Genomic DNA, 27854 nt, shown 5'->3' with positions numbered 1-27854 from the left:
TATTACAATGTGTAAGAGCAGTTCTTGTGTATTTTGCTGATAGACACAACCTGCATTTACTAAAACTCTTTGGTAAAATTAATTTTTCAAATTCTACATCTTATATGTTTAAATATGAATTTTATGTTTTTTGCAGCACCACCTGTAGATCCAGGTAAAATTATATTAATTAAGTTTTATTACAATGTGTAAAAGCAGTTCTTGTGTATTTTGCTGATAGACACAACCTGCATTTACTAAAACTTTTGGTAAAATTACTTTTCAAATTCTACATCTTATATGTTTAAATATGAATTTTATGTTTTTTGCAGCACCACCTGTAGATCCAGGTAAAATTATATTAATTAAGTTTTATTATAATGTGTAAGAGCAGTTCTTGTGTATTTTGCTGATAGACACAACCTGCATTTACTAAAACTCTTTGGTAAAATTAATTTTTCAAATTCTACATCTTATATGTTTAAATATGAATTTTATGGTTTTTTGCAGCACCACCTGTAGATCCAGGTAAAATTATATTAATTAAGTTTTATTACAATGTGTAAAAGCAGTTCTTGTGTATTTTGCTGATAGACACAACCTGCATTTACTAAAACTTTTGGTAAAATTACTTTTCAAATTCTAAATCTTATATGTTTAAATATGAATTTTATGTTTTTTGCAGCACCACCTGTAGATCCAGGTAAAATTATATTAATTAAGTTTTATTACAATGTGTAGAGCAGTTCAGGACCCATGTATCTTGCTGATAGACACAACCTGCATTTACTAAAACTCTTTGGTAAAATTACTTTTCAAATTCTACATCTTATATGTTTAAATATGAATTTTATGTTTTTTGCAGCACCACCTGTAGATCCAGGTAAAATTATATTAATTAAGTTTTATTACAATGTGTAAGAGCAGTTCTTGTGTATTTTGCTGATAGACACAACCTGCATTTACTAAAACTTTTGGTAAAATTAATTTTTCAAATTCTACATCTTATATGTTTAAATATGAATTTTTCGTTTTTTGCAGCACCACCTGTAGATCCAGGTAAAATTATATTAACTAAGTTTTATTATAATGTGTAAAAGCAGTTCTTGTGTATTTTGCTGATAGACACAACCTGCATTTACTAAAACTTTTGGTAAAATTACTTTTCAAATTCTACATCTTATATGTTTAAATATGAATTTTATGTTTTTTGCAGCACCACCTGTAGATCCAGGTAAAATTATATTAATTAAGTTTTATTACAATGTGTAAGAGCAGTTCGGGACCCATGTATTTTGCTGATAGACACAACCTGCATTTACTAAAACTTTTGGTAAAATTACTTTTCAAATTCTACATCTTATATGTTTAAATATGAATTTTTGTTTTTTGCAGCACCACCTGTAGATCCAGGTAAAATTATATTAATTAAGTTTTATTACAATGTGTAAGAGCAGTTCTTGTGTATTTTGCTGATAGACACAACCTGTATTTACTAAAACTTTTGGTAAAATTACTTTTCAAATTCTAAATCTTATATGTTTAAATATGAATTTTATGTTTTTTTGCAGCACCACCTGTAGATCCAGGTAAAATTATATTAATTAAGTTTTATTACAATGTGTAAGAGCAGTTCTTGTGTATTTTGCTGATAGACACAACCTGTATTTACTAAAACACTTTGGTAAAATTACTTTTCAAATTCTAAATCTTATATGTTTAAATATGAATTTTATGTTTTTTGCAGCACCACCTGTAGATCCAGGTAAAATTATATTAACTAAGTTTTATTACAATGTGTAAGAGCAGTTCGGGACCCATGTATCTTGCTGATAGACACAACCTGCATTTACTAAAACTTTTTGGTAAAATTACTTTTTCAAATTCTACATCTTATATGTTTAAATATGAATTTTATGTTTTTTGCAGCACCACCTGTAGATCCAGGTAAAATTATATTAATAAGTTTTATTATAATGTGTAAGAGCAGTTCTTGTGTATTTTGCTGATAGACACAACCTGCATTTACTAAAACTCTTTGGTAAAATTACTTTTTCAAATTCTACATCTTATATGTTTAAATATGAATTTTATGTTTTTTGCAGCACCACCTGTAGATCCAGGTAAAATTATATTAATTAAGTTTTATTACAATGTGTAAGAGCAGTTCGGACCCATGTATTTTGCTGATAGACACAACCTGCATTTACTAAAACTTTTGGTAAAATTACTTTTTCAAATTCTACATCTTATATGTTTAAATATGAATTTTATGTTTTTTGCAGCACCACCTGTAGATCCAGGTAAAATTATATTAATTAAGTTTTATTACAATGTGTAAGAGCAGTTCTTGTGTATTTTGCTGATAGACACAACCTGCATTTACTAAAACTTTTTGGTAAAATTACTTTTTCAAATTCTACATCTTATATGTTTAAATATGAATTTTATGGTTTTTTGCAGCACCACCTGTAGATCCAGGTAAAATTATATTAATTAAGTTTTATTACAATGTGTAAGAGCAGTTCAGGACCCATGTATTTTGCTGATAGACACAACCTGCATTTACTAAAACTCTTTGGTAAAATTAATTTTTCAAATTCTACATCTTATATGTTTAAATATGAATTTTATGTTTTTTGCAGCACCACCTGTAGATCCAGGTAAAATTATATTAATTATTTTTATTACAATGTGTAAGAGCAGTTCTTGTGTATTTTGCTAATAGACACAACCTGCATTTACTAAAACTCTTTGGTAAAATTAATTTTTCAAATTCTACATCTTATGTTTAAATATGAATTTTATGTTTTTTGCAGCACCACCTGTAGATCCAGGTAAAATTATATTAATTAAGTTTTATTACAATGTGTAAGAGCAGTTCGGGACCCATGTATCTTGCTGATAGACACAACCTGCATTTACTAAAACTTTTTGGTAAAATTACTTTTTCAAATTCTACATCTTACATGTTTAAATATGAATTTTATGTTTTTTGCAGCACCACCTGTAGATCCAGGTAAAATTATATTAATTAAGTTTTATTACAATGTGTAAGAGCAGTTCTTGTGTATTTAGCTGATAGACACAACCTGCATTTACTAAAACACTTTGGTAAAATTACTTTTTCAAATTCTACATCTTATATGTTTAAATATGAATTTTATGTTTTTTTTGCAGCACCACCTGTCGATCCAGGTAAAATTATATTAATTAAGTTTTATTACAATGTGTAAGAGCAGTTCTTGTGTATTTTGCTGATAGACACAACCTGCATTTACTAAAACTCTTTGGTAAAATTACTTTTTCAAATTCTACATCTTATATGTTTAAATATGAATTTTATGTTTTTTGCAGCACCACCTGTAGATCCAGGTAAAATTATATTAATTAAGATTTATTACAATGTGTTAGAGCAGTTCAGGACCCATGTATCTTGCTGATAGACACAACCTGCATTTACTAAAACTTTTGGTAAAATTACTTTTCAAATTCTAAATCTTATATGTTTAAATATGAATTTTATGTTTTTTGCAGCACCACCTGTAGATCCAGGTAAAATCATATTAATTAAGTTTTATTACAATGTGTAAGAGCAGTTCTTGTGTATTTTGCTGATAGACACAACCTGCATTTACTAAAACTCTTTGGTAAAATTAATTTTTCAAATTCTACATCTTATGTGTTTAAATATGAATTTTATGGTTTTTTTGCAGCACCACCTGTAGATCCAGGTAAAATTATATTAATTAAGTTTTATTATAATGTGTAAGAGCAGTTCTTGTGTATTTTGCTGATAGACACAACCTGCATTTACTAAAACTTTTTGGTAAAATTACTTTTTCAAATTCTAAATCTTATATGTTTAAATATGAATTTTATGTTTTTTTTGCAGCACCACCTGTAGATCCAGGTAAAATTATATTAACTAAGTTTTATTACAATGTGTAAGAGCAGTTCAGGACCCATGTATCTTGCTGATAGACACAACCTGCATTTACTAAAACGTTTTGATAAAATTAATTTTTCAAATTCTAAATCTTATATGTTTAAATATGAATTTTATGTTTTTTTGCAGCACCACCTGTAGATCCAGGTAAAATTATATTAATTAAGTTTTATTATAATGTGTAAAAGCAGATCTTGTGTATTTTTGCTGATAGACACAATCTGCATTTACTAAAACTTTTTGGTAAAATTACTTTTTCAAATTCTACATCTTATATGTTTAAATATGAATTTTATGTTTTTTGCAGCACCACCTGTAGATCCAGGTAAAATTATATTAATTAAGTTTTATTACAATGTGTAAGAGCAGTTCTTGTGTATTTTGCTGATAGACACAACCTGCATTTACTAAAACTCTTTGGTAAAATTACTTTTTCAAATTCTACATCTTATATGTTTAAATATGAATTTTATGTTTTTTTTGCAGCACCACCTGTAGATCCAGGTAAAATTATATTAATTAAGTTTTATTACAATGTGTAAGAGCAGTTCTTGACCCATGTATTTTGCTGATAGACACAACCTGCATTTACTAAAACTTTTGGTAAAATTAATTTTTCAAATTCTACATCTTATATGTTTAAATATGAATTTTATGGTTTTTTTGCAGCACCACCTGTCGATCCAGGTAAAATTATATTAATTAAGTTTTATTACAATGTGTAAAAGCAGTTCTTGTGTATTTTGCTGATAGACACAATCTGCATTTACTAAAACTTTTTGGTAAAATTACTTTTTCAAATTCTACATCTTATATGTTTAAATATGAATTTTATGTTTTTTTGCAGCACCACCTGTAGATCCAGGTAAAATTATATTAATTAAGTTTTATTACAATGTGTAAGAGCAGTTCTTGTGTATTTTGCTGATAGACACAACCTGCATTTACTAAAACTTTTGGTAAAATTACTTTTTCAAATTCTACATTTTACATGTTTAAATATGAATGTTATGGTTTTTTGCAGCACCACCTGTAGATCCAGGTAAAATTATATTAATTAAGTTTTATTACAATGTGTAAGAGCAGTTCTTGTGTATTTTGCTGATAGACACAACCTGCATTTACTAAAACTTTTGGTAAAATTACTTTTTCAAATTCTACATCTTATATGTTTAAATATGAATTTTATGTTTTTTGCAGCACCACCTGTAGATCCAGGTAAAATTATATTAATTAGTTTTATTACAATGTGTAAGAGCAGTTCTTGTGTATTTTGCTGATAGACACAACCTGCATTTACTAAAACTCTTTGGTAAAATTAATTTTTCAAATTCTACATCTTATATGTTTAAATATGAATTTTATGTTTTTTGCAGCACCACCTGTAGATCCAGGTAAAATTATATTAATTAAGTTTTATTACAATGTGTAAGAGCAGTTCTTGTGTATTTTGCTGATAGACACAACCTGCATTTACTAAAACTTTTGGTAAAATTAATTTTTCAAATTCTACATCTTATATGTTTAAATATGAATTTTATGTTTTTTGCAGCACCACCTGTAGATCCAGGTAAAATTATATTAATTAAGTTTTATTACAATGTGTTAGAGCAGTTCAGGACCCATGTATCTTGCTGATAGACACAACCTGCATTTACTAAAACTCTTTGGTAAAATTAATTTTTCAAATTCTACATCTTATATGTTTAAATATGAATTTTATGGTTTTTTTGCAGCACCACCTGTCGATCCAGGTAAAATTATATTAACTAAGTTTTATTATAATGTGTAAAAGCAGTTCTTGTGTATTTTGCTGATAGACACAATCTGCATTTACTAAAACTTTTGGTAAAATTACTTTTCAAATTCTACATCTTATATGTTTAAATATGAATTTTATGTTTTTTGCAGCACCACCTGTAGATCCAGGTAAAATTATATTAATTAAGTTTTATTACAATGTGTAGAGCAGTTCTTGTGTATCTTGCTGATAGACACAACCTGCATTTACTAAAACTCTTTGGTAAAATTAATTTTTCAAAGTCTACATCTTATGTGTTTAAATATGAATTTTTTCGTTTTTTTGCAGCACCACCTGTAGATCCAGGTAAAATTATATTAATTAAGTTTTATTACAATTTGTAAGAGCAGTTCTTGTGTATTTTGCTGATAGACACAACCTGCATTTAATAAAACTTTTTGGTAAAATTACTTTTTCAAATTCTAAATCTTATATGTTTAAATATGAATTTTATGTTTTTTTTGCAGCACCACCTGTAGATCCAGGTAAAATTATATTAACTAAGTTTTATTACAATGTGTAAGAGCAGTTCGGGACCCATGTATCTTGCTGATAGAAACAACCTGCATTTACTAAAACTTTTTGGTAAAATTACTTTTTCAAATTCTAAATCTTATATGTTTAAATATGAATTTTATGTTTTTTGCAGCACCACCTGTAGATCCAGGTAAAATTATATTAACTAAGTTTTATTACAATGTGTAAAAGCAGTTCTTGTGTATTTTGCTGATAGACACAACCTGCATTTACTAAAACTTTTGGTAAAATTACTTTTTCAAATTCTAATCTTATATGTTTAAATATGAATTTTATGTTTTTTGCAGCACCACCTGTAGATCCAGGTAAAATTATATTAAGTTTTATTACAATGTGTAAGAGCAGTTCTTGTGTATTTTGCTGATAGAGACAACCTGCATTTACTAAAACTCTTTGGTAAAATTACTTTTTCAAATTCTAAATCTTATATGTTTAAATATGAATTTTATGTTTTTTGCAGCACCACCTGTAGATCCAGGTAAAATTATATTAATTAAGTTTTATTACAATTTGTAAGAGCAGTTCAGGACCCATGTATCTTGCTGATAGACACAACCTGCATTTAATAAAACTTTTTGGTAAAATTACTTTTTCAAATTCTAAATCTTATATGTTTAAATATGAATTTTATGTTTTTTTGCAGCACCACCTGTAGATCCAGGTAAAATTATATTAATTAAGTTTTATTACAATGTGTAAGAGCAGTTCTTGTGTATTTTGCTGATAGACACAACCTGCATTTACTAAAACTCTTTGGTAAAATTACTTTTTCAAATTCTACATCTTATATGTTTAAATATGAATTTTATGTTTTTTTGCAGCACCACCTGTAGATCCAGGTAAAATTATATTAATTAAGTTTTATTACAATTTGTAAGAGCAGTTCTTGTGTATCTTGCTGATAGACACAACCTGCATTTACTAAAACTTTTTGGTAAAATTACTTTTTCAAATTCTAAATCTTATATGTTTAAATATGAATTTTATGTTTTTTGCAGCACCACCTGTAGATCCAGGTAAAATTATATTAATTAAGTTTTATTACAATGTGTAAGAGCAGTTCTTGTGTATCTTGCTGATAGACACAACCTGCATTTACTAAAACTTTTGGTAAAATTACTTTTTCAAATTCTACATCTTATATGTTTAAATATGAATTTTATGTTTTTTGCAGCACCACCTGTAGATCCAGGTAAAATTATATTAATTAAGTTTTATTACAATGTGTAAGAGCAGTTCTTGTGTATTTTGCTGATAGACACAACCTGTATTTACTAAAACTTTTGGTAAAATTACTTTTTCAAATTCTACATCTTATATGTTTAAATATGAATTTTATGTTTTTTGCAGCACCACCTGTAGATCCAGGTAAAATTATATTAATTAAGTTTTATTATAATGTGTAAGAGCAGTTCTTGTGTATTTTGCTGATAGACACAACCTGCATTTACTAAAACTTTTGGTAAAATTACTTTTTCAAATTCTAAATCTTATATGTTTAAATATGAATTTTATGTTTTTTGCAGCACCACCTGTAGATCCAGGTAAAATTATATTAATTAAGTTTTATTACAATGTGTAAGAGCAGTTCTGTGTATTTTGCTGATAGACACAACCTGCATTTACTAAAACTTTTGGTAAAATTAATTTTTCAAATTCTAAATCTTATATGTTTAAATATGAATTTTATGTTTTTTGCAGCACCACCTGTAGATCCAGGTAAAATTATATTAATTAAGTTTTATTACAATGTGTAAGAGCAGTTCTTGTGTATTTTGCTGATAGACACAACCTGCATTTACTAAAACTTTTGGTAAAATTACTTTTTCAAATTCTAATCTTATATGTTTAAATATGAATTTTATGTTTTTTTTGCAGCACCACCTGTAGATCCAGGTAAAATTATATTAATTAAGTTTTATTACAATGTGTAAAAGCAGTTCTTGTGTATTTTGCTGATAGACACAATCTGCATTTACTAAAATTCTTTGGTAAAATTACTTTTTCAAATTCTACATCTTATATGTTTAAATATGAATTTTATGTTTTTTGCAGCACCACCTGTAGATCCAGGTAAAATTATATTAATTAAGTTTTATTACAATGTGTAAGAGCAGTTCTTGTGTATTTTGCTGATAGACACAACCTGCATTTACTAAAACTTTTGGTAAAATTACTTTTTCAAATTCTACATCTTATATGTTTAAATATGAATTTTATGTTTTTTGCAGCACCACCTGTAGATCCAGGTAAAATTATATTAATTATTTTATTACAATGTGTAAAAGCAGTTCTTGTGTATTTTGCTGATAGACACAACCTGCATTTACTAAAACTTTTGGTAAAATTACTTTTTCAAATTCTACATCTTATATGTTTAAATATGAATTTTATGTTTTTTGCAGCACCACCTGTAGATCCAGGTAAAATTATATTAATTAAGTTTTATTACAATGTGTAGAGCAGTTCTTGTGTATTTTGCTGATAGACACAACCTGCATTTACTAAAACTCTTTGGTAAAATTAATTTTTCAAATTCTACATCTTATATGTTTAAATATGAATTTTATGGTTTTTTGCAGCACCACCTGTAGATCCAGGTAAAATTATATTAATTAAGTTTTATTACAATGTGTAAAAGCAGTTCTTGTGTATTTTGCTGATAGACACAACCTGCATTTACTAAAACTTTTGGTAAAATTACTTTTCAAATTCTAAATCTTATATGTTTAAATATGAATTTTATGTTTTTTGCAGCACCACCTGTAGATCCAGGTAAAATTATATTAATTAAGTTTTATTACAATGTGTAAGAGCAGTTCTTGTGTATTTTGCTGATAGACACAACCTGTATTTACTAAAACTTTTGGTAAAATTACTTTTCAAATTCTAAATCTTATATGTTTAAATATGAATTTTATGTTTTTTGCAGCACCACCTGTAGATCCAGGTAAAATTATATTAATTAAGTTTTATTACAATGTGTAAGAGCAGTTCTTGTGTATTTTGCTGATAGACACAACCTGCATTTACTAAAACTTTTGGTAAAATTACTTTTCAAATTCTACATCTTATATGTTTAAATATGAATTTTATGTTTTTTGCAGCACCACCTGTAGATCCAGGTAAAATTATATTAATTAGTTTTATTACAATGTGTAAGAGCAGTTCTTGTGTATTTTGCTGATAGACACAACCTGCATTTACTAAAACTCTTTGGTAAAATTACTTTTCAAATTCTACATCTTATATGTTTAAATATGAATTTTATGGTTTTTTGCAGCACCACCTGTAGATCCAGGTAAAATTATATTAATTAAGTTTTATTACAATGTGTAAGAGCAGTTCTTGACCCATGTATCTTGCTGATAGACACAACCTGCATTTACTAAAACTTTTGGTAAAATTACTTTTCAAATTCTACATCTTATATGTTTAAATATGAATTTTATGTTTTTTGCAGCACCACCTGTAGATCCAGGTAAAATTATATTAATTAGTTTTATTACAATGTGTAAGAGCAGTTCTTGTGTATTTTGCTGATAGACACAACCTGCATTTACTAAAACTTTTGGTAAAATTACTTTTCAAATTCTAAATCTTATATGTTTAAATATGAATTTTATGTTTTTTTTGCAGCACCACCTGTAGATCCAGGTAAAATTATATTAATTAAGTTTTATTATAATGTGTAAGAGCAGTTCTTGTGTATTTTGCTGATAGACACAATCTGCATTTACTAAAACTTTTGGTAAAATTACTTTTCAAATTCTAAATCTTATATGTTTAAATATGAATTTTATGTTTTTTGCAGCACCACCTGTAGATCCAGGTAAAATTATATTAATTAAGTTTTATTATAATGTGTAAGAGCAGTTCTTGTGTATTTTGCTGATAGACACAACCTGCATTTACTAAAACTTTTGGTAAAATTACTTTTCAAATTCTACATCTTATATGTTTAAATATGAATTTTATGTTTTTTTTGCAGCACCACCTGTAGATCCAGGTAAAATTATATTAATTAAGTTTTATTACAATGTGTTAGAGCAGTTCAGGACCCATGTATCTTGCTGATAGGCACAACCTGCATGTTACTAAAACTCTTTGGTAAAATTAATTTTTCAAATTCTAAATCTTATATGTTTAAATATGAATGTTATGTTTTTTTGCAGCACCACCTGTAGATCCAGGTAAAATTATATTAATTAGTTTTATTACAATGTGTAAGAGCAGTTCTTGTGTATTTTGCTAATAGACACAACCTGCATTTACTAAAACTCTTTGGTAAAATTAATTTTTCAAATTCTACATCTTATATGTTTAAATATGAATTTTATGGTTTTTTTGCAGCACCACCTGTAGATCCAGGTAAAATTATATTAATTAAGTTTTATTACAATTTGTAAGAGCAGTTCAAGACCCATGTATCTTGCTGATAGACACAACCTGCATTTACTAAAACTTTTTGGTAAAATTACTTTTCAAATTCTACATCTTATATGTTTAAATATGAATTTTATGTTTTTTGCAGCACCACCTGCAGATCCAGGTAAAATTATATTAATTAAGTTTTATTATAATGTGTAAGAGCAGTTCTTGTGTATTTTGCTGATAGACACAACCTGCATTTAATAAAACTCTTTGGTAAAATTACTTTTCAAATTCTACATCTTATATGTTTAAATATGAATTTTATGGTTTTTTTGCAGCACCACCTGTCGATCCAGGTAAAATTACATTAATTAAGTTTTATTACAATGTGTAAGAGCAGTTCGGGACCCATGTATCTTGCTGATAGACACAACCTGCATTTACTAAAACTTTTGGTAAAATTACTTTTCAAATTCTAAATCTTATATGTTTAAATATGAATTTTATGTTTTTTGCAGCACCACCTGTAGATCCAGGTAAAATTATATTAATTAAGTTTTATTACAATGTGTAAGAGCAGTTCTTGTGTATTTTGCTGATAGACACAACCTGCATTTACTAAAACTCTTTGGTAAAATTACTTTTCAAATTCTACATCTTATATGTTTAAATATGAATTTTATGGTTTTTGCAGCACCACCTGTAGATCCAGGTAAAATTATATTAATTAAGTTTTATTACAATGTGTAAGAGCAGTTCTTGTGTATTTTGCTGATAGACACAACCTGCATTTACTAAAACTTTTGGTAAAATTAATTTTTCAAAGTCTACATCTTATGTGTTTAAATATGAATTTTTTCGTTTTTTTGCAGCACCACCTGTAGATCCAGGTAAAATTATATTAACTAAGTTTTATTATAATGTGTAAAAGCAGTTCTTGTGTATTTTGCTGATAGTCACAATCTGCATTTACTAAAACTTTTTGGTAAAATTACTTTTACAAATTCTACATCTTATATGTTTAAATATGAATTTTATGTTTTTTGCAGCACCACCTGTAGATCCAGGTAAAATTATATTAATTAAGTTTTATTACAATGTGTAGAGCAGTTCGGGACCCATGTATCTTGCTGATAGACACAACCTGCATTTACTAAAACTCTTTGGTAAAATTACTTTTTCAAATTCTACATCTTATATGTTTAAATATGAATTTTATGGTTTTTTTGCAGCACCACCTGTAGATCCAGGTAAAATTATATTAATTAAGTTTTATTACAATTTGTAAGAGCAGTTCTTGTGTATTTTGCTGATAGACACAACCTGCATTTAATAAAACTTTTTGGTAAAATTACTTTTTCAAATTCTAAATCTTATATGTTTAAATATGAATTTTATGTTTTTTTTGCAGCACCACCTGTAGATCCAGGTAAAATTATATTAATTAAGTTTTATTACAATGTGTAAGAGCAGTTCTTGTGTATTTTGCTGATAGACACAACCTGTATTTACTAAAACACTTTGGTAAAATTATTTTTTCAAATTCTAAATCTTATATGTTTAAATATGAATGTTATGGTTTTGTTTGCAGCACCACCTGTAGATCCAGGTAAAATTATATTAATTAAGTTTTATTACAATGTGTAAGAGCAGTTCGGGACCCATGTATCTTGCTGATAGACACAACCTGCATTTACTAAAACTTTTTGGTAAAATTACTTTTTCAAATTCTACATCTTATATGTTTAAATATGAATGTTATGTTTTTTTTGCAGCACCACCTGTAGATCCAGGTAAAATCGTATTAATTATTTTTATTACAATGTGTAAGAGCAGTTCTTGTGTATTTTGCTGATAGACACAACCTGCATTTACTAAAACTCTTTGGTAAAATTAATTTTTCAAATTCTACATCTTATATGTTTAAATATGAATTTTATCGTTTTTTTGCAGCACCACCTGTAGATCCAGGTAAAATTATATTAATTAAGTTTTATTACAATGTGTAAGAGCAGTTCGGGACCCATGTATCTTGCTGATAGACACAACCTGCATTTACTAAAACTTTTGGTAAAATTACTTTTTCAAATTCTACATCTTATATGTTTAAATATGAATTTTATGTTTTTTTTGCAGCACCACCTGTAGATCCAGGTAAAATTATATTAACTAAGTTTTATTATAATGTGTAAGAGCAGTTCTTGTGTATTTTTGCTGATAGACACAATCTGCATTTACTAAAACTTTTTGGTAAAATTACTTTTTCAAATTCTACATCTTATATGTTTAAATATGAATTTTATGTTTTTTTCGCAGCACCACCTGTAGATCCAGGTAAAATCATATTAATTATTTTTATTACAATGTGTAAGAGCAGTTCTTGTGTATTTTGCTAATAGACACAACCTGCATTTACTAAAACTCTTTGGTAAAATTACTTTTTCAAATTCTACATCTTACATGTTTAAATATGAATTTTATGTTTTTTTTTGCAGCACCACCTGTCGATCCAGGTAAAATTATATTAATTATTTTTATTACAATGTGTAAGAGCAGTTCTTGTGTATTTAGCTGATAGACACAACCTGCATTTACTAAAACACTTTGGTAAAATTACTTTTTCAAATTCTACATTTTACATGTTTAAATATGAATGTTATGGTTTTTTGCAGCACCACCTGTAGATCCAGGTAAAATTATATTAAGTTTTATTACAATGTGTAAGAGCAGTTCTTGTGTATTTAGCTGATAGACACAACCTGCATTTACTAAAACTCTTTGGTAAAATTAATTTTTCAAATTCTACATCTTATATATTTAAATATGAATTTTATGGTTTTTTTGCAGCACCACCTGTCGATCCAGGTAAAATTATATTAACTAAGTTTTATTATAATGTGTAAAAGCAGTTCTTGTGTATTTTGCTGATAGTCACAATCTGCATTTACTAAAACTTTTTGGTAAAATTACTTTTTCAAATTCTAAATCTTATATGTGTAAATATGAATTTTATGTTTTTTTTGCAGCACCACCTGTAGATCCAGGTAAAATTACATTAATTAAGTTTTATTACAATGTGTCAGAGCAGTTCGGGACCCATGTATCTTGCTGATAGACACAACCTGCATTTACTAAAACTCTTTGGTAAAATTAATTTTTCAAATTCTACATCTTATGTGTTTAAATATGAATTTTTTCGTTTTTTTGCAGCACCACCTGTAGATCCAGGTAAAATTATATTAATTAAGTTTTATTACAATTTGTAAGAGCAGTTCTTGTGTATTTTGCTGATAGACACAACCTGCATTTACTAAAACTTTTGGTAAAATTAATTTTTCAAATTCTACATCTTATATGTTTAAATATGAATTTTATGTTTTTTGCAGCACCACCTGTAGATCCAGGTAAAATTATATTAATTAAGTTTTATTACAATGTGTAAGAGCAGTTCAGGACCCATGTATCTTGCTGATAGACACAACCTGCATTTACTAAAACGTTTTGATAAAATTAATTTTACTAATTCTGAATCTTATATGTTTAAATATGAATTTTATGTTTTTTTTGCAGCACCACCTGTAGATCCAGGTAAAATTATATTAACTAAGTTTTATTACAATGTGTAAGAGCAGTTCTTGTGTATTTTGCTGATAGACACAACCTGCATTTACTAAAACTTTTGGTAAAATTACTTTTTCAAATTCTACATCTTATATGTTTAAATATGAATTTTATGTTTTTTTCGCAGCACCACCTGTAGATCCAGGTAAAATCATATTAATTATTTTTATTACAATGTGTAAGAGCAGTTCTTGTGTATTTTGCTAATAGACACAACCTGCATTTACTAAAACTCTTTGGTAAAATTACTTTTTCAAAGTCTATATCTTATATGTTTAAATATAAATTTTATGTTTTTTTTGCAGCACCACCTGTAGATCCAGGTAAAATTATATTAATTAAGTTTTATTACAATTTGTAAGAGCAGTTCAGGACCCATGTATCTTGCTGATAGACACAACCTGCATTTACTAAAACGTTTTGATAAAATTAATTTTACTAATTCTGAATCTTATATGTTTAAATATGAATTTTATGTTTTTTTTGCAGCACCACCTGTAGATCCAGGTAAAATTATATTAACTAAGTTTTATTATAATGTGTAAGAGCAGTTCTTGTGTATTTTTGCTGATAGACACAATCTGCATTTACTAAAACTTTTTGGTAAAATTACTTTTTCAAATTCTACATCTTATATGTTTAAATATGAATTTTATGTTTTTTTCGCAGCACCACCTGTAGATCCAGGTAAAATCGTATTAATTATTTTTATTACAATGTGTAAGAGCAGTTCTTGTGTATTTTGCTGATAGACACAACCTGCATTTACTAAAACTCTTTGGTAAAATTACTTTTTCAAATTCTACATCTTATATGTTTAAATATGAATTTTATGTTTTTTTTGCAGCACCACCTGTAGATCCAGGTAAAATCATATTAATTATTTTTATTACAATGTGTAAGAGCAGTTCTTGTGTATTTTGCTAATAGACACAACCTGCATTTACTAAAACTCTTTGGTAAAATTACTTTTTCAAATTCTACATCTTATATGTTTAAATATGAATTTTATGGTTTTTTGCAGCACCACCTGTAGATCCAGGTAAAATTATATTAATTAGTTTTATTACAATGTAAGAGCAGTTCTTGTGTATTTTGCTAATAGACACAACCTGCATTTACTAAAACTCTTTGGTAAAATTAATTTTTCAAAGTCTACATCTTATGTGTTTAAATATGAATTTATTCGTTTTTTTGAAGCACCACCTGTAGATCCAGGTAAAATTATATTAATTAAGTTTTATTACAATGTGTAAGAGCAGTTCTTGTGTATTTTGCTGATAGACACAACCTGCATTTACTAAAACTTTTGGTAAAATTACTTTTCAAATTCTACATCTTATATGTTTAAATATGAATTTTATGGTTTTTTTTGCAGCACCACCTGTAGATCCAGGTAAAATTATATTAATTAAGATTTATTACAATGTGTAAGAGCAGTTCTTGTGTATCTTGCTGATAGACACAACCTGCATTTACTAAAACTCTTTGGTAAAATTACTTTTCAAATTCTACATCTTATATGTTTAAATATGAATTTTATGTTTTTTGCAGCACCACCTGTAGATCCAGGTAAAATTATATTAATTAAGTTTTATTACAATGTGTAAGAGCAGTTCTTGTGTATTTTGCTGATAGACACAACCTGCATTTACTAAAACTTTTGGTAAAATTACTTTTCAAATTCTACATCTTATATGTTTAAATATGAATTTTATGTTTTTTGCAGCACCACCTGTAGATCCAGGTAAAATTATATTAATTAAGTTTTATTACAATGTGTAAGAGCAGTTCGGGACCCATGTATCTTGCTGATAGACACAACCTGCATTTACTAAAACTTTTGGGTAAAATTACTTTTTCAAATTCTAAATCTTATATGTTTAAATATGAATTTTATGTTTTTTGCAGCACCACCTGTAGATCCAGGTAAAATTATATTAATTAAGTTTTATTACAATTTGTAAGAGCAGTTCTTGTGTATTTTGCTGATAGACACAACCTGCATTTAATAAAACTTTTTGGTAAAATTACTTTTTCAAATTCTAAATCTTATATGTTTAAATATGAATGTTATGTGTTTTTGCAGCACCACCTGTAGATCCAGGTAAAATTATATTAACTAAGTTTTATTACAATGTGTAAAAGCAGTTCTTGTGTATTTTGCTGATAGACACAATCTGCATTTACTAAAACTTTTTGGTAAAATTACTTTTTCAAATTCTAAATCTTATATGTTTAAATATGAATTTTATGTTTTTTTTGCAGCACCACCTGTAGATCCAGGTAAAATTATATTAACTAAGTTTTATTATAATGTGTAAAAGCAGATCTTGTGTATTTTGCTGATAGACACAACCTGCATTTACTAAAACTTTTTGGTAAAATTACTTTTTCAAATTCTAAATCTTATATGTTTAAATATGAATTTTATGTTTTTTTCGCAGCACCACCTGTAGATCCAGGTAAAATCATATTAATTATTTTTATTACAATGTGTAAGAGCAGTTCTTGTGTATTTTGCTGATAGGAACAATCTGCATTTACTAAAACTCTTTGGTAAAATTACTTTTTCAAAGTCTATATCTTATATGTTTAAATATGAATGTTATGTTTTTTTGCAGCACCACCTGTAGATCCAGGTAAAATTATATTAAGTTTTATTACAATTTGTAAGAGCAGTTCAGGACCCATGTATCTTGCTGATAGACACAACCTGCATTTAATAAAACTTTTTGGTAAAATTACTTTTTCAAATTCTAAATCTTATATGTTTAAATATGAATTTTATGTTTTTTTTTGCAGCACCACCTGTAGATCCAGGTAAAATTATATTAAGTTTTATTACAATGTGTAAGAGCAGTTCTTGTGTATTTTGCTGATAGAGACAACCTGCATTTACTAAAACTCTTTGGTAAAATTACTTTTTCAAATTCTACATCTTATATGTTTAAATATGAATTTTATGTTTTTTTTGCGGCACCACCTGTCGATCCAGGTAAAATTATATTAATTAAGTTTTATTACAATGTGTAAAAGCAGTTATTGTGTATTTTGCTGATAGACACAACCTGCATTTACTAAAACTTTTTGGTAAAATTACTTTTTCAAATTCTAAATCTTATATGTTTAAATATGAATTTTATGGGTTTTTTTGCAGCACCACCTGTAGATCCAGGTAAAATTATATTAATTAAGATTTATTACAATGTGTTAGAGCAGTTCAGGACCCATGTATCTTGCTGATAGACACAACCTGCATTTACTAAAACTCTTTGGTAAAATTAATTTTTCAAATTCTACATCTTATATGTTTAAATATGAATTTTATGTTTTTTTTGCAGCACCACCTGTAGATCCAGGTAAAATTATATTAATTAAGTTTTATTACAATTTGTAAGAGCAGTTCTTGTGTATTTTGCTGATAGACACAACCTGCATTTAATAAAACTTTTTGGTAAAATTACTTTTTCAAATTCTACATCTTATATGTTTAAATATGAATTTTATGTTTTTTTTGCAGCACCACCTGTCGATCCAGGTAAAATTATATTAACTAAGTTTTATTATAATGTGTAAAAGCAGTTCTTGTGTATTTTGCTGACAGTCACAATCTGCATTTACTAAAACTTTTTGGTAAAATTACTTTTTCAAATTCTAAATCTTATATGTGTAAATATGAATTTTATGTTTTTTTTGCAGCACCACCTGTAGATCCAGGTAAAATTATATTAATTAAGTTTTATTACAATTTGTAAGAGCAGTTCTTGTGTATTTTGCTGATAGACACAACCTGTATTTAATAAAACTTTTTGGTAAAATTACTTTTTCAAATTCTAAATCTTATATGTTTAAATATGAATTTTATGTTTTTTGCAGCACCACCTGTAGATCCAGGTACAATTATATTAATTAAGTTTTATTACAATGTGTAAGAGCAGTTCTTGTGTATTTTGCTGATAGACACAACCTGTATTTACTAAAACACTTTGGTAAAATTAATTTTTCAAATTCTAAATCTTATATGTGTAAATATGAATTTTATGTTTTTTTTGCAGCACCACCTGTAGATCCAGGTAAAATTATATTAATTAAGTTTTATTACAATGTGTAAAAGCAGTTCTTGTGTATTTTGCTGATAGACACAACCTGCATTTACTAAAACTTTTGGTAAAATTACTTTTCAAATTCTACATCTTATATGTTTAAATATGAATGTTATGTTTTTTTGCAGCACCACCTGTAGATCCAGGTAAAATTATATTAATTAAGTTTTATTACAATGTGTAAGAGCAGTTCTTGTGTATTTTGCTGATAGACACAACCTGCATTTACTAAAACTCTTTGGTAAAATTAATTTTTCAAATTCTACATCTTATATGTTTAAATATGAATTTTATGGTTTTTTTGCAGCACCACCTGTCGATCCAGGTAAAATTATATTAACTAAGTTTTATTACAATGTGTAAAAGCAGTTCTTGTGTATTTTGCTGATAGACACAACCTGCATTTACTAAAACTTTTGGTAAAATTACTTTTCAAATTCTAAATCTTATATGTTTAAAAATTAATTTTATGTTTTTTTCGCAGCACCACCTGTAGATCCAGGTAAAATTATATTAACTAAGTTTTATTACAATGTGTAAGAGCAGTTCTTGTGTATTTTGCTAATAGACACAACCTGCATTTACTAAAACTCTTTGGTAAAATTACTTTTTCAAATTCTACATCTTATATGTTTAAATATGAATTTTATGGTTTTGTTTGCAGCACCACCTGTAGATCCAGGTAAAATTATATTAATTAAGTTTTATTACAATTTGTAAGAGCAGTTCAGGACCCATGTATCTTGCTGATAGACACAACCTGCATTTACTAAAACTTTTGGTAAAATTACTTTTCAAATTCTACATCTTATATGTTTAAATATGAATGTTATGTTTTTTTTGCAGCACCACCTGTAGATCCAGGTAAAATCGTATTAATTATTTTTATTACAATGTGTAAGAGCAGTTCTTGTGTATTTTGCTGATAGACACAACCTGCATTTACTAAAACTCTTTGGTAAAATTACTTTTTCAAATTCTAAATCTTATATGTTTAAATATGAATTTTATGTTTTTTGCAGCACCACCTGTAGATCCAGGTAAAATTATATTAACTAAGTTTTATTACAATGTGTAAAAGCAGTTCGGGACCCATGTATCTTGCTGATAGACACAACCTGCATTTACTAAAACTTTTGGGTAAAATTACTTTTTCAAATTCTAAATCTTATATGTTTAAATATGAATTTTATGTTTTTTTTTGCAGCACCACCTGTAGATCCAGGTAAAATTATATTAACTAAGTTTTATTATAATGTGTAAAAGCAGTTCTTGTGTATTTTGCTGATAGACACAACCTGCATTTACTAAAACTTTTGGTAAAATTACTTTTCAAATTCTAAATCTTATATGTTTAAATATGAATTTTATGTTTTTTTCGCAGCACCACCTGTAGATCCAGGTAAAATCATATTAATTAAGTTTTATTACAATGTGTAAGAGCAGTTCTTGTGTATTTTGCTAATAGACACAACCTGCATTTACTAAAACTCTTAGGTAAAATTACTTTTTCAAATTCTACATCTTATATGTTTAAATATGAATTTTATGGTTTTTTGCAGCACCACCTGTAGATCCAGGTAAAATTATATTAATTAGTTTTATTACAATGTGTAAAAGCAGTTCTTGTGTATTTTGCTGATAGACACAACCTGCATTTACTAAAACTTTTGGTAAAATTACTTTTCAAATTCTAAATCTTATATGTTTAAATATGAATTTTATGTTTTTTGCAGCACCACCTGTAGATCCAGGTAAAATTATATTAATTAAGTTTTATTACAATTTGTAAGAGCAGTTCAGGACCCATGTATCTTGCTGATAGACACAACCTGCATTTACTAAAACTTTTGGTAAAATTACTTTTCAAATTCTACATCTTATATGTTTAAATATGAATTTTATGGTTTTTTGCAGCACCACCTGTAGATCCAGGTAAAATTATATTAATTATTTTTATTACAATGTGTAAGAGCAGTTCTTGTGTATTTTGCTGATAGACACAACCTGCATTTAATAAAACTCTTTGGTAAAATTACTTTTCAAATTCTAAATCTTATATGTTTAAATATGAATTTTATGTTTTTTTTTGCAGCACCACCTGTAGATCCAGGTAAAATCATATTAATTAAGTTTTATTATAATGTGTAAGAGCAGTTCTTGTGTATTTTGCTAATAGACACAACCTGCATTTACTAAAACTTTTGGTAAAATTACTTTTCAAATTCTACATCTTATATGTTTAAATATGAATTTTATGGTTTTTGCAGCACCACCTGTAGATCCAGGTAAAATCATATTAATTATTTTTATTACAATGTGTCAGAGCAGTTCTTGTGTATTTTGCTAATAGACACAACCTGCATTTACTAAAACTCTTTGGTAAAATTAATTTTTCAAATTCTACATCTTATATGTTTAAATATGAATTTTATGGTTTTTTTGCAGCACCACCTGTAGATCCAGGTAAAATTATATTAATTAAGTTTTATTACAATGTGTAAGAGCAGTTCGGGACCCATGTATCTTGCTGATAGACACAACCTGCATTTACTAAAACTCTTTGGTAAAATTAATTTTTCAAAGTCTACATCTTATGTGTTTAAATATGAATTTTTTCGTTTTTTTGCAGCACCACCTGTAGATCCAGGTAAAATTATATTAAGTTTTATAACAATTTGTAAGAGCAGTTCAGGACCCATGTATCTTGCTGATAGACACAACCTGCATTTAATAAAACTTTTTGGTAAAATTACTTTTTCAAATTCTACATCTTATATGTTTAAATATGAATTTTATGTTTTTTTTGCAGCACCACCTGTAGATCCAGGTAAAATTACATTAATTAAGTTTTATTACAATGTGTCAGAGCAGTTCGGGACCCATGTATCTTGCTGATAGACACAACCTGCATTTACTAAAACTCTTTGGTAAAATTAATTTTTCAAAGTCTACATCTTATATGTTTAAATATGAATTTTATGTTTTTTGCAGCACCACCTGTAGATCCAGGTAAAATTATATTAATTAAGTTTTATTACAATTTGTAAGAGCAGTTCTTGTGTATTTTGCTGATAGACACAACCTGTATTTAATAAAACTTTTTGGTAAAATTACTTTTTCAAATTCTAAATCTTATATGTTTAAATATGAATTTTATGTTTTTTGCAGCACCACCTGTAGATCCAGGTAAAATTATATTAATTAAGTTTTATTACAATGTGTAAGAGCAGTTCGGACCCATGTATTTTGCTGATAGACACAACCTGCATTTACTAAAACTTTTGGTAAAATTACTTTTCAAATTCTACATCTTATATGTTTAAATATGAATTTTATGTTTTTTGCAGCACCACCTGTAGATCCAGGTAAAATTATATTAATTATTTTTATTACAATGTGTAAGAGCAGTTCTTGTGTATTTTGCTAATAGACACAACCTGCATTTACTAAAACTTTTGGTAAAATTACTTTTCAAATTCTAAATCTTATATGTTTAAATATGAATTTTATGTTTTTTGCAGCACCACCTGTAGATCCAGGTAAACTTATATTAATTAAGTTTTATTACAATGTGTCAGAGCAGTTCCGGACCCATGTATTTTGCTGATAGACACAACCTGCATTTACTAAAACTTTTGGTAAAATTACTTTTCAAATTCTACATCTTATATGTTTAAATATGAATTTTATGTTTTTTGCAGCACCACCTGTCGATCCAGGTAAAATTATATTAATTATTTTTATTACAATGTGTAAGAGCAGTTCTTGTGTAGTTTGCTAATAGACACAACCTGCATTTACTAAAACTTTTTGGTAAAATTACTTTTTCAAATTCTAAATCTTATATGTTTAAAAATTAATTTTATGTTTTTTTCGCAGCACCACCTGTAGATCCAGGTAAAATTATATTAACTAAGTTTTATTACAATGTGTAAGAGCAGTTCTTGTGTATTTTGCTAATAGACACAACCTGCATTTACTAAAACTCTTTGGTAAAATTACTTTTTCAAATTCTACATCTTATATGTTTAAATATGAATTTTATGTTTTTTTTGCAGCACCACCTGTAGATCCAGGTAAAATTATATTAATTAAGTTTTATTACAATTTGTAAGAGCAGTTCAAGACCCATGTATCTTGCTGATAGACACAACCTGCATTTACTAAAAATTTTTGGTAAAATTACTTTTTCAAATTCTACATCTTATATGTTTAAATATGAATTTTTTGGGTTTTTTGCAGCACCACCTGTAGATCCAGGTAAAATTATATTAATTATTTTTATTACAATGTGTAAGAGCAGTTCTTGTGTATTTTGCTGATAGACACAACCTGCATTTACTAAAACTCTTTGGTAAAATTAATTTTACTAATTCTGAATCTGATATGTTTAAATATGAATTTTATGTTTTTTTTGCAGCACCACCTGTAGATCCAGGTAAAATTATATTAACTAAGTTTTATTATAATGTGTAAAAGCAGTTCTTGTGTATTTTGCTGATAGACACAACCTGCATTTACTAAAACTTTTGGTAAAATTACTTTTTCAAATTCTAAATCTTATATGTTTAAATATGAATTTTATGTTTTTTTCGCAGCACCACCTGTAGATCCAGGTAAAATTATATTAACTAAGTTTTATTACAATGTGTAAGAGCAGTTCTTGTGTATTTTGCTAATAGACACAACCTGCATTTACTAAAACTCTTTGGTAAAATTACTTTTTCAAATTCTACATCTTATATGTTTAAATATGAATTTTATGGTTTTGTTTGCAGCACCACCTGTAGATCCAGGTAAAATTATATTAATTAAGTTTTATTACAATTTGTAAGAGCAGTTCAAGACCCATGTATCTTGCTGATAGACACAACCTGCATTTACTAAAAATTTTTGGTAAAATTACTTTTTCAAATTCTACATCTTATATGTTTAAATATGAATGTTATGTTTTTTTTGCAGCACCACCTGTAGATCCAGGTAAAATTATATTAATTATTTTTATTACAATGTGTAAGAGCAGTTCTTGTGTATTTTGCTGATAGACACAACCTGCATTTACTAAAACTCTTTGGTAAAATTAATTTTACTAATTCTGAATCTTATATGTTTAAATATGAATTTTATGTTTTTTTTGCAGCACCACCTGTAGATCCAGGTAAAATTATATTAACTAAGTTTTATTATAATGTGTAAAAGCAGATCTTGTGTATTTTGCTGATAGACACAATCTGCATTTACTAAAACTTTTTGGTAAAATTACTTTTTCAAATTCTAAATCTTATATGTTTAAATATGAATTTTATGTTTTTTTCGCAGCACCACCTGTAGATCCAGGTAAAATCATATTAATTAAGTTTTATTACAATGTGTAAGAGCAGTTCTTGTGTATTTTGCTAATAGACACAACCTGCATTTACTAAAACTCTTAGGTAAAATTACTTTTTCAAATTCTACATCTTATATGTTTAAATATGAATTTTATGGTTTTTTTTGCAGCACCACCTGTAGATCCAGGTAAAATTATATTAACTAAGTTTTATTATAATGTGTAAAAGCAGTTCTTGTGTATTTTGCTGATAGACACAATCTGCATTTACTAAAGCTTTTTGGTAAAATTACTTTTTCAAATTCTAAATCTTATATGTTTAAATATGAATGTTATGTTTTTTTGCAGCACCACCTGTAGATCCAGGTAAACTTATATTAATTAAGTTTTATTACAATTTGTAAGAGCAGTTCAGGACCCATGTATCTTGCTGATAGACACAACCTGCATTTACTAAAACTTTTTGGTAAAATTACTTTTTCAAATTCTACATCTTACATGTTTAAATATGAATTTTATGGGTTTTTTTGCAGCACCACCTGTAGATCCAGGTAAAATTATATTAATTATTTTTATTACAATGTGTAAGAGCAGTTCTTGTGTATTTAGCTGATAGACACAACCTGCATTTAATAAAACTCTTTGGTAAAATTACTTTTTCAAATTCTAAATCTTATATGTTTAAATATGAATTTTATGTTTTTTTTTGCAGCACCACCTGTAGATCCAGGTAAAATCATATTAATTAAGTTTTATTATAATGTGTAAGAGCAGTTCTCGTGTATCTTGCTAATAGACACAACCTGTATTTACTAAAACTTTTTGGTAAAATTACTTTTTCAAATTCTACATCTTATATGTTTAAATATGAATTTTATGGTTTTTTCGCAGCACCACCTGTAGATCCAGGTAAAATCATATTAATTATTTTTATTACAATGTGTCAGAGCAGTTCTTGTGTATTTTGCTAATAGACACAACCTGCATTTACTAAAACTCTTTGGTAAAATTAATTTTTCAAATTCTAAATCTTATATGTGTAAATATGAATTTTATGTTTTTTTTGCAGCACCACCTGTAGATCCAGGTAAAATTATATTAATTAAGTTTTATTACAATGTGTAAGAGCAGTTCGGGACCCATGTATCTTGCTGATAGACACAACCTGCATTTACTAAAACTCTTTGGTAAAATTAATTTTTCAAAGTCTACATCTTATGTGTTTAAATATGAATTTTTTCGTTTTTTTGCAGCACCACCTGTAGATCCAGGTAAAATTATATTAAGTTTTATAACAATTTGTAAGAGCAGTTCAGGACCCATGTATCTTGCTGATAGACACAACCTGCATTTAATAAAACTTTTTGGTAAAATTAATTTTTCAAAGTCTACATCTTATATGTTTAAATATGAATTTTATGTTTTTTTTGCAGCACCACCTGTAGATCCAGGTAAAATTATATTAATTAAGTTTTATTACAATTTGTAAGAGCAGTTCTTGTGTATTTTGCTGATAGACACAACCTGTATTTAATAAAACTTTTTGGTAAAATTACTTTTTTAAATTCTAAATCTTATATGTTTAAATATAAATTTAATGTTTTTTTTGCAGCACCACCTGTAGATCCAGGTACAATTATATTAATTAAGTTTTATTACAATGTGTTAGAGCAGTTCTTGTGTATTTTGTTGATAGACACAACCTGTATTTACTAAAACACTTTGGTAAAATTAATTTTTCAAATTCTAAATCTTATATGTTTAAATATGAATGTTATGTTTTTTTGCAGCACCACCTGTAGATCCAGGTAAACTTATATTAATTAAGTTTTATTACAATGTGTCAGAGCAGTTCCGGACCCATGTATTTTGCTGATAGACACAACCTGCATTTACTAAAACTTTTTGGTAAAATTACTTTTTCAAATTCTACATCTTATATGTTTAAATATGAATTTTTTGGGTTTTTTGCAGCACCACCTGTAGATCCAGGTAAAATTATATTAATTAAGTTTTATTACAATTTGTAAGAGCAGTTCAGGACCCATGTATCTTGCTTATAGACACAACCTTCATTTACTAAAACTTTTTGGTAAAATTACTTTTTCAAATTCTACATCTTACATGTTTAAATATGAATTTTATGTTTTTTTTGCAGCACCACCTGTAGATCCAGGTAAAATCATATTAATTATTTTTATTACAATGTGTAAAAGCAGTTCTTGTGTATTTAGCTGATAGACACAACCTGCATTTACTAAAACTTTTTGGTAAAATTACTTTTTCAAATTCTAAATCTTATATGTTTAAATATTAATTTTATGTTTTTTTTGCAGCACCACCTGTAGATCCAGGTAAAATTATATTAACTAAGTTTTATTACAATGTGTAAGAGCAGTTCTTGTGTATTTTGCTGATAGACACAACCTGCATTTACTAAAGCTTTTTGGTAAAATTAATTTTTCAAAGTCTACATCTTATGTGTTTAAATATGATTTTTTTCATTTTTTTGCAGCACCACCTGTAGATCCAGGTAAAATTATATTAACTAAGTTTTATTATAATGTGTAAAAGCAGTTCTTGTGTATTTTGCTGATAGACACAACCTGCATTTACTAAAACTTTTTGGTAAAATTACTTTTTCAAATTCTACATCTTATATGTTTAAATATGAATTTTATGGTTTTTTTGCAGCACCACCTGTAGATCCAGGTAAAATTATATTAATTAAGATTTATTACAATTTGTTAGAGCAGTTCAGGACCCATGTATCTTGCTGATAGACACAACCTGCATTTACTAAAACTCTTTGGTAAAATTACTTTTTCAAATTCTACATCTTATATGTTTAAATATGAATTTTATGTTTTTTTTGCAGCACCACCTGTAGATCCAGGTAAAATTATATTAATTAAGTTTTATTACAATGTGTTAGAGCAGTTCGGGACCCATGTATCTTGCTGATAGACACAACCTGCATTTACTAAAACTCTTTGGTAAAATTAATTTTTCAAAGTCCACATCTTATGTGTTTAAATATGAATTTTTTCGTTTTTTTGCAGCACCACCTGTAGATCCAGGTACAATTATATTAATTAAGTTTTATTACAATGTGTAAGAGCAGTTCTTGTGTATTTTGCTGATAGACACAACCTGCATTTACTAAAACTTTTTGGTAAAATTACTTTTTCAAATTCTAAATCTTATATGTTTAAATATGAATTTTATGGGTTTTTTTGCAACACTACCTGTCGATCCAGGTAAAATCATATTAATTAAGTTTTATTACAATGTGTTAGAGCAGTTCAGGACCCATGTATTTTGCTGATAGACACAACCTGCATTTACTAAAACTCTTTGGTAAAATTACTTTTTCAAATTCTACATCTTATATGTTTAAATATGAATTTTATGGGGTTTTTTTGTAGCACCACCTGCAGGTAAAGCTATTTTAATTAAATTTCAATTAACATTGTGTTGGATACTTTTTGAGAATCATGTATTTCAAATATTCCAGTTGTATCTTGAATTGTATTAATAAAACCTGCAACTGTCTTTTGTTTCTATGTCAGCATTTATTCTTGGATAAAAACAAATACATGTTATTAGTTATTCAAAAAAGTATTTTAAAAGTTTTCTTTTGTTTAAAACTATATGTGCCTTATACAATATATGTTTTTTTGTCATCTATTTTTTGTGTAATTAGTAAATCCACACCCCTGTGAGCTTCTGAGCTGTAGTGATAATGAATATTGTGGGGAGAAAAATGGCTTCTATGGCTGCTTGTGTGATGTGGAGCATGCCAGACCAAACCCTGATTATTACGGTACAAAAGTGTAAATCTTTACTGCTGTGTAATCAAACGCTATAATTATTGTTTTATTTTCACAAAACCATTCCTGACCAACTGCTTTTTCTTCCATCAGATGCCACTGAAATGTGTGATGGCAGCTCCGGCACCATGTCTCTGTCCCGCTGTCAGCTGTTTGAAGCTGGATTTCCTGATAATGAACTTCACTTAAATGACCCCAGCTGCAGAGGAACAGTCCAAAATGACAGACTGGTTTTCCACTTTGATAATGATAACCACCTCTGTGGCACACATCTCACGGTACACCTAGCTGTTAAAGCAAAAATTCTGAAATGTTCATTTAA

At 27.3% G+C, this 27854-nt stretch overlaps 1 protein-coding gene across 1 annotated transcript in view; it reads left to right on the top strand.

Annotated features, from left to right (window-relative positions):
• Window positions 1–27854, top strand: part of LOC124376384 (alpha-tectorin-like) — a 40708-nt gene that overhangs the window by 9124 nt on the left and 3730 nt on the right. The window contains exons 4-8 of the mRNA XM_046835438.1: window positions 24425–24429; window positions 24769–24786; window positions 24953–24970; window positions 27406–27525; window positions 27626–27810. Coding sequence (XP_046691394.1) covers window positions 24425–24429; window positions 24769–24786; window positions 24953–24970; window positions 27406–27525; window positions 27626–27810 — 346 coding nt within the window. The remainder of the gene's footprint in view (window positions 1–24424; window positions 24430–24768; window positions 24787–24952; window positions 24971–27405; window positions 27526–27625; window positions 27811–27854) is intronic.

The sequence above is a fragment of the Silurus meridionalis genome, chromosome 22, assembly GCF_014805685.1.
Source record: "Silurus meridionalis isolate SWU-2019-XX chromosome 22, ASM1480568v1, whole genome shotgun sequence".
NCBI lineage: Eukaryota > Metazoa > Chordata > Actinopteri > Siluriformes > Siluridae > Silurus > Silurus meridionalis.
This window is presented reverse-complemented; position numbering and strand designations above follow the sequence as displayed.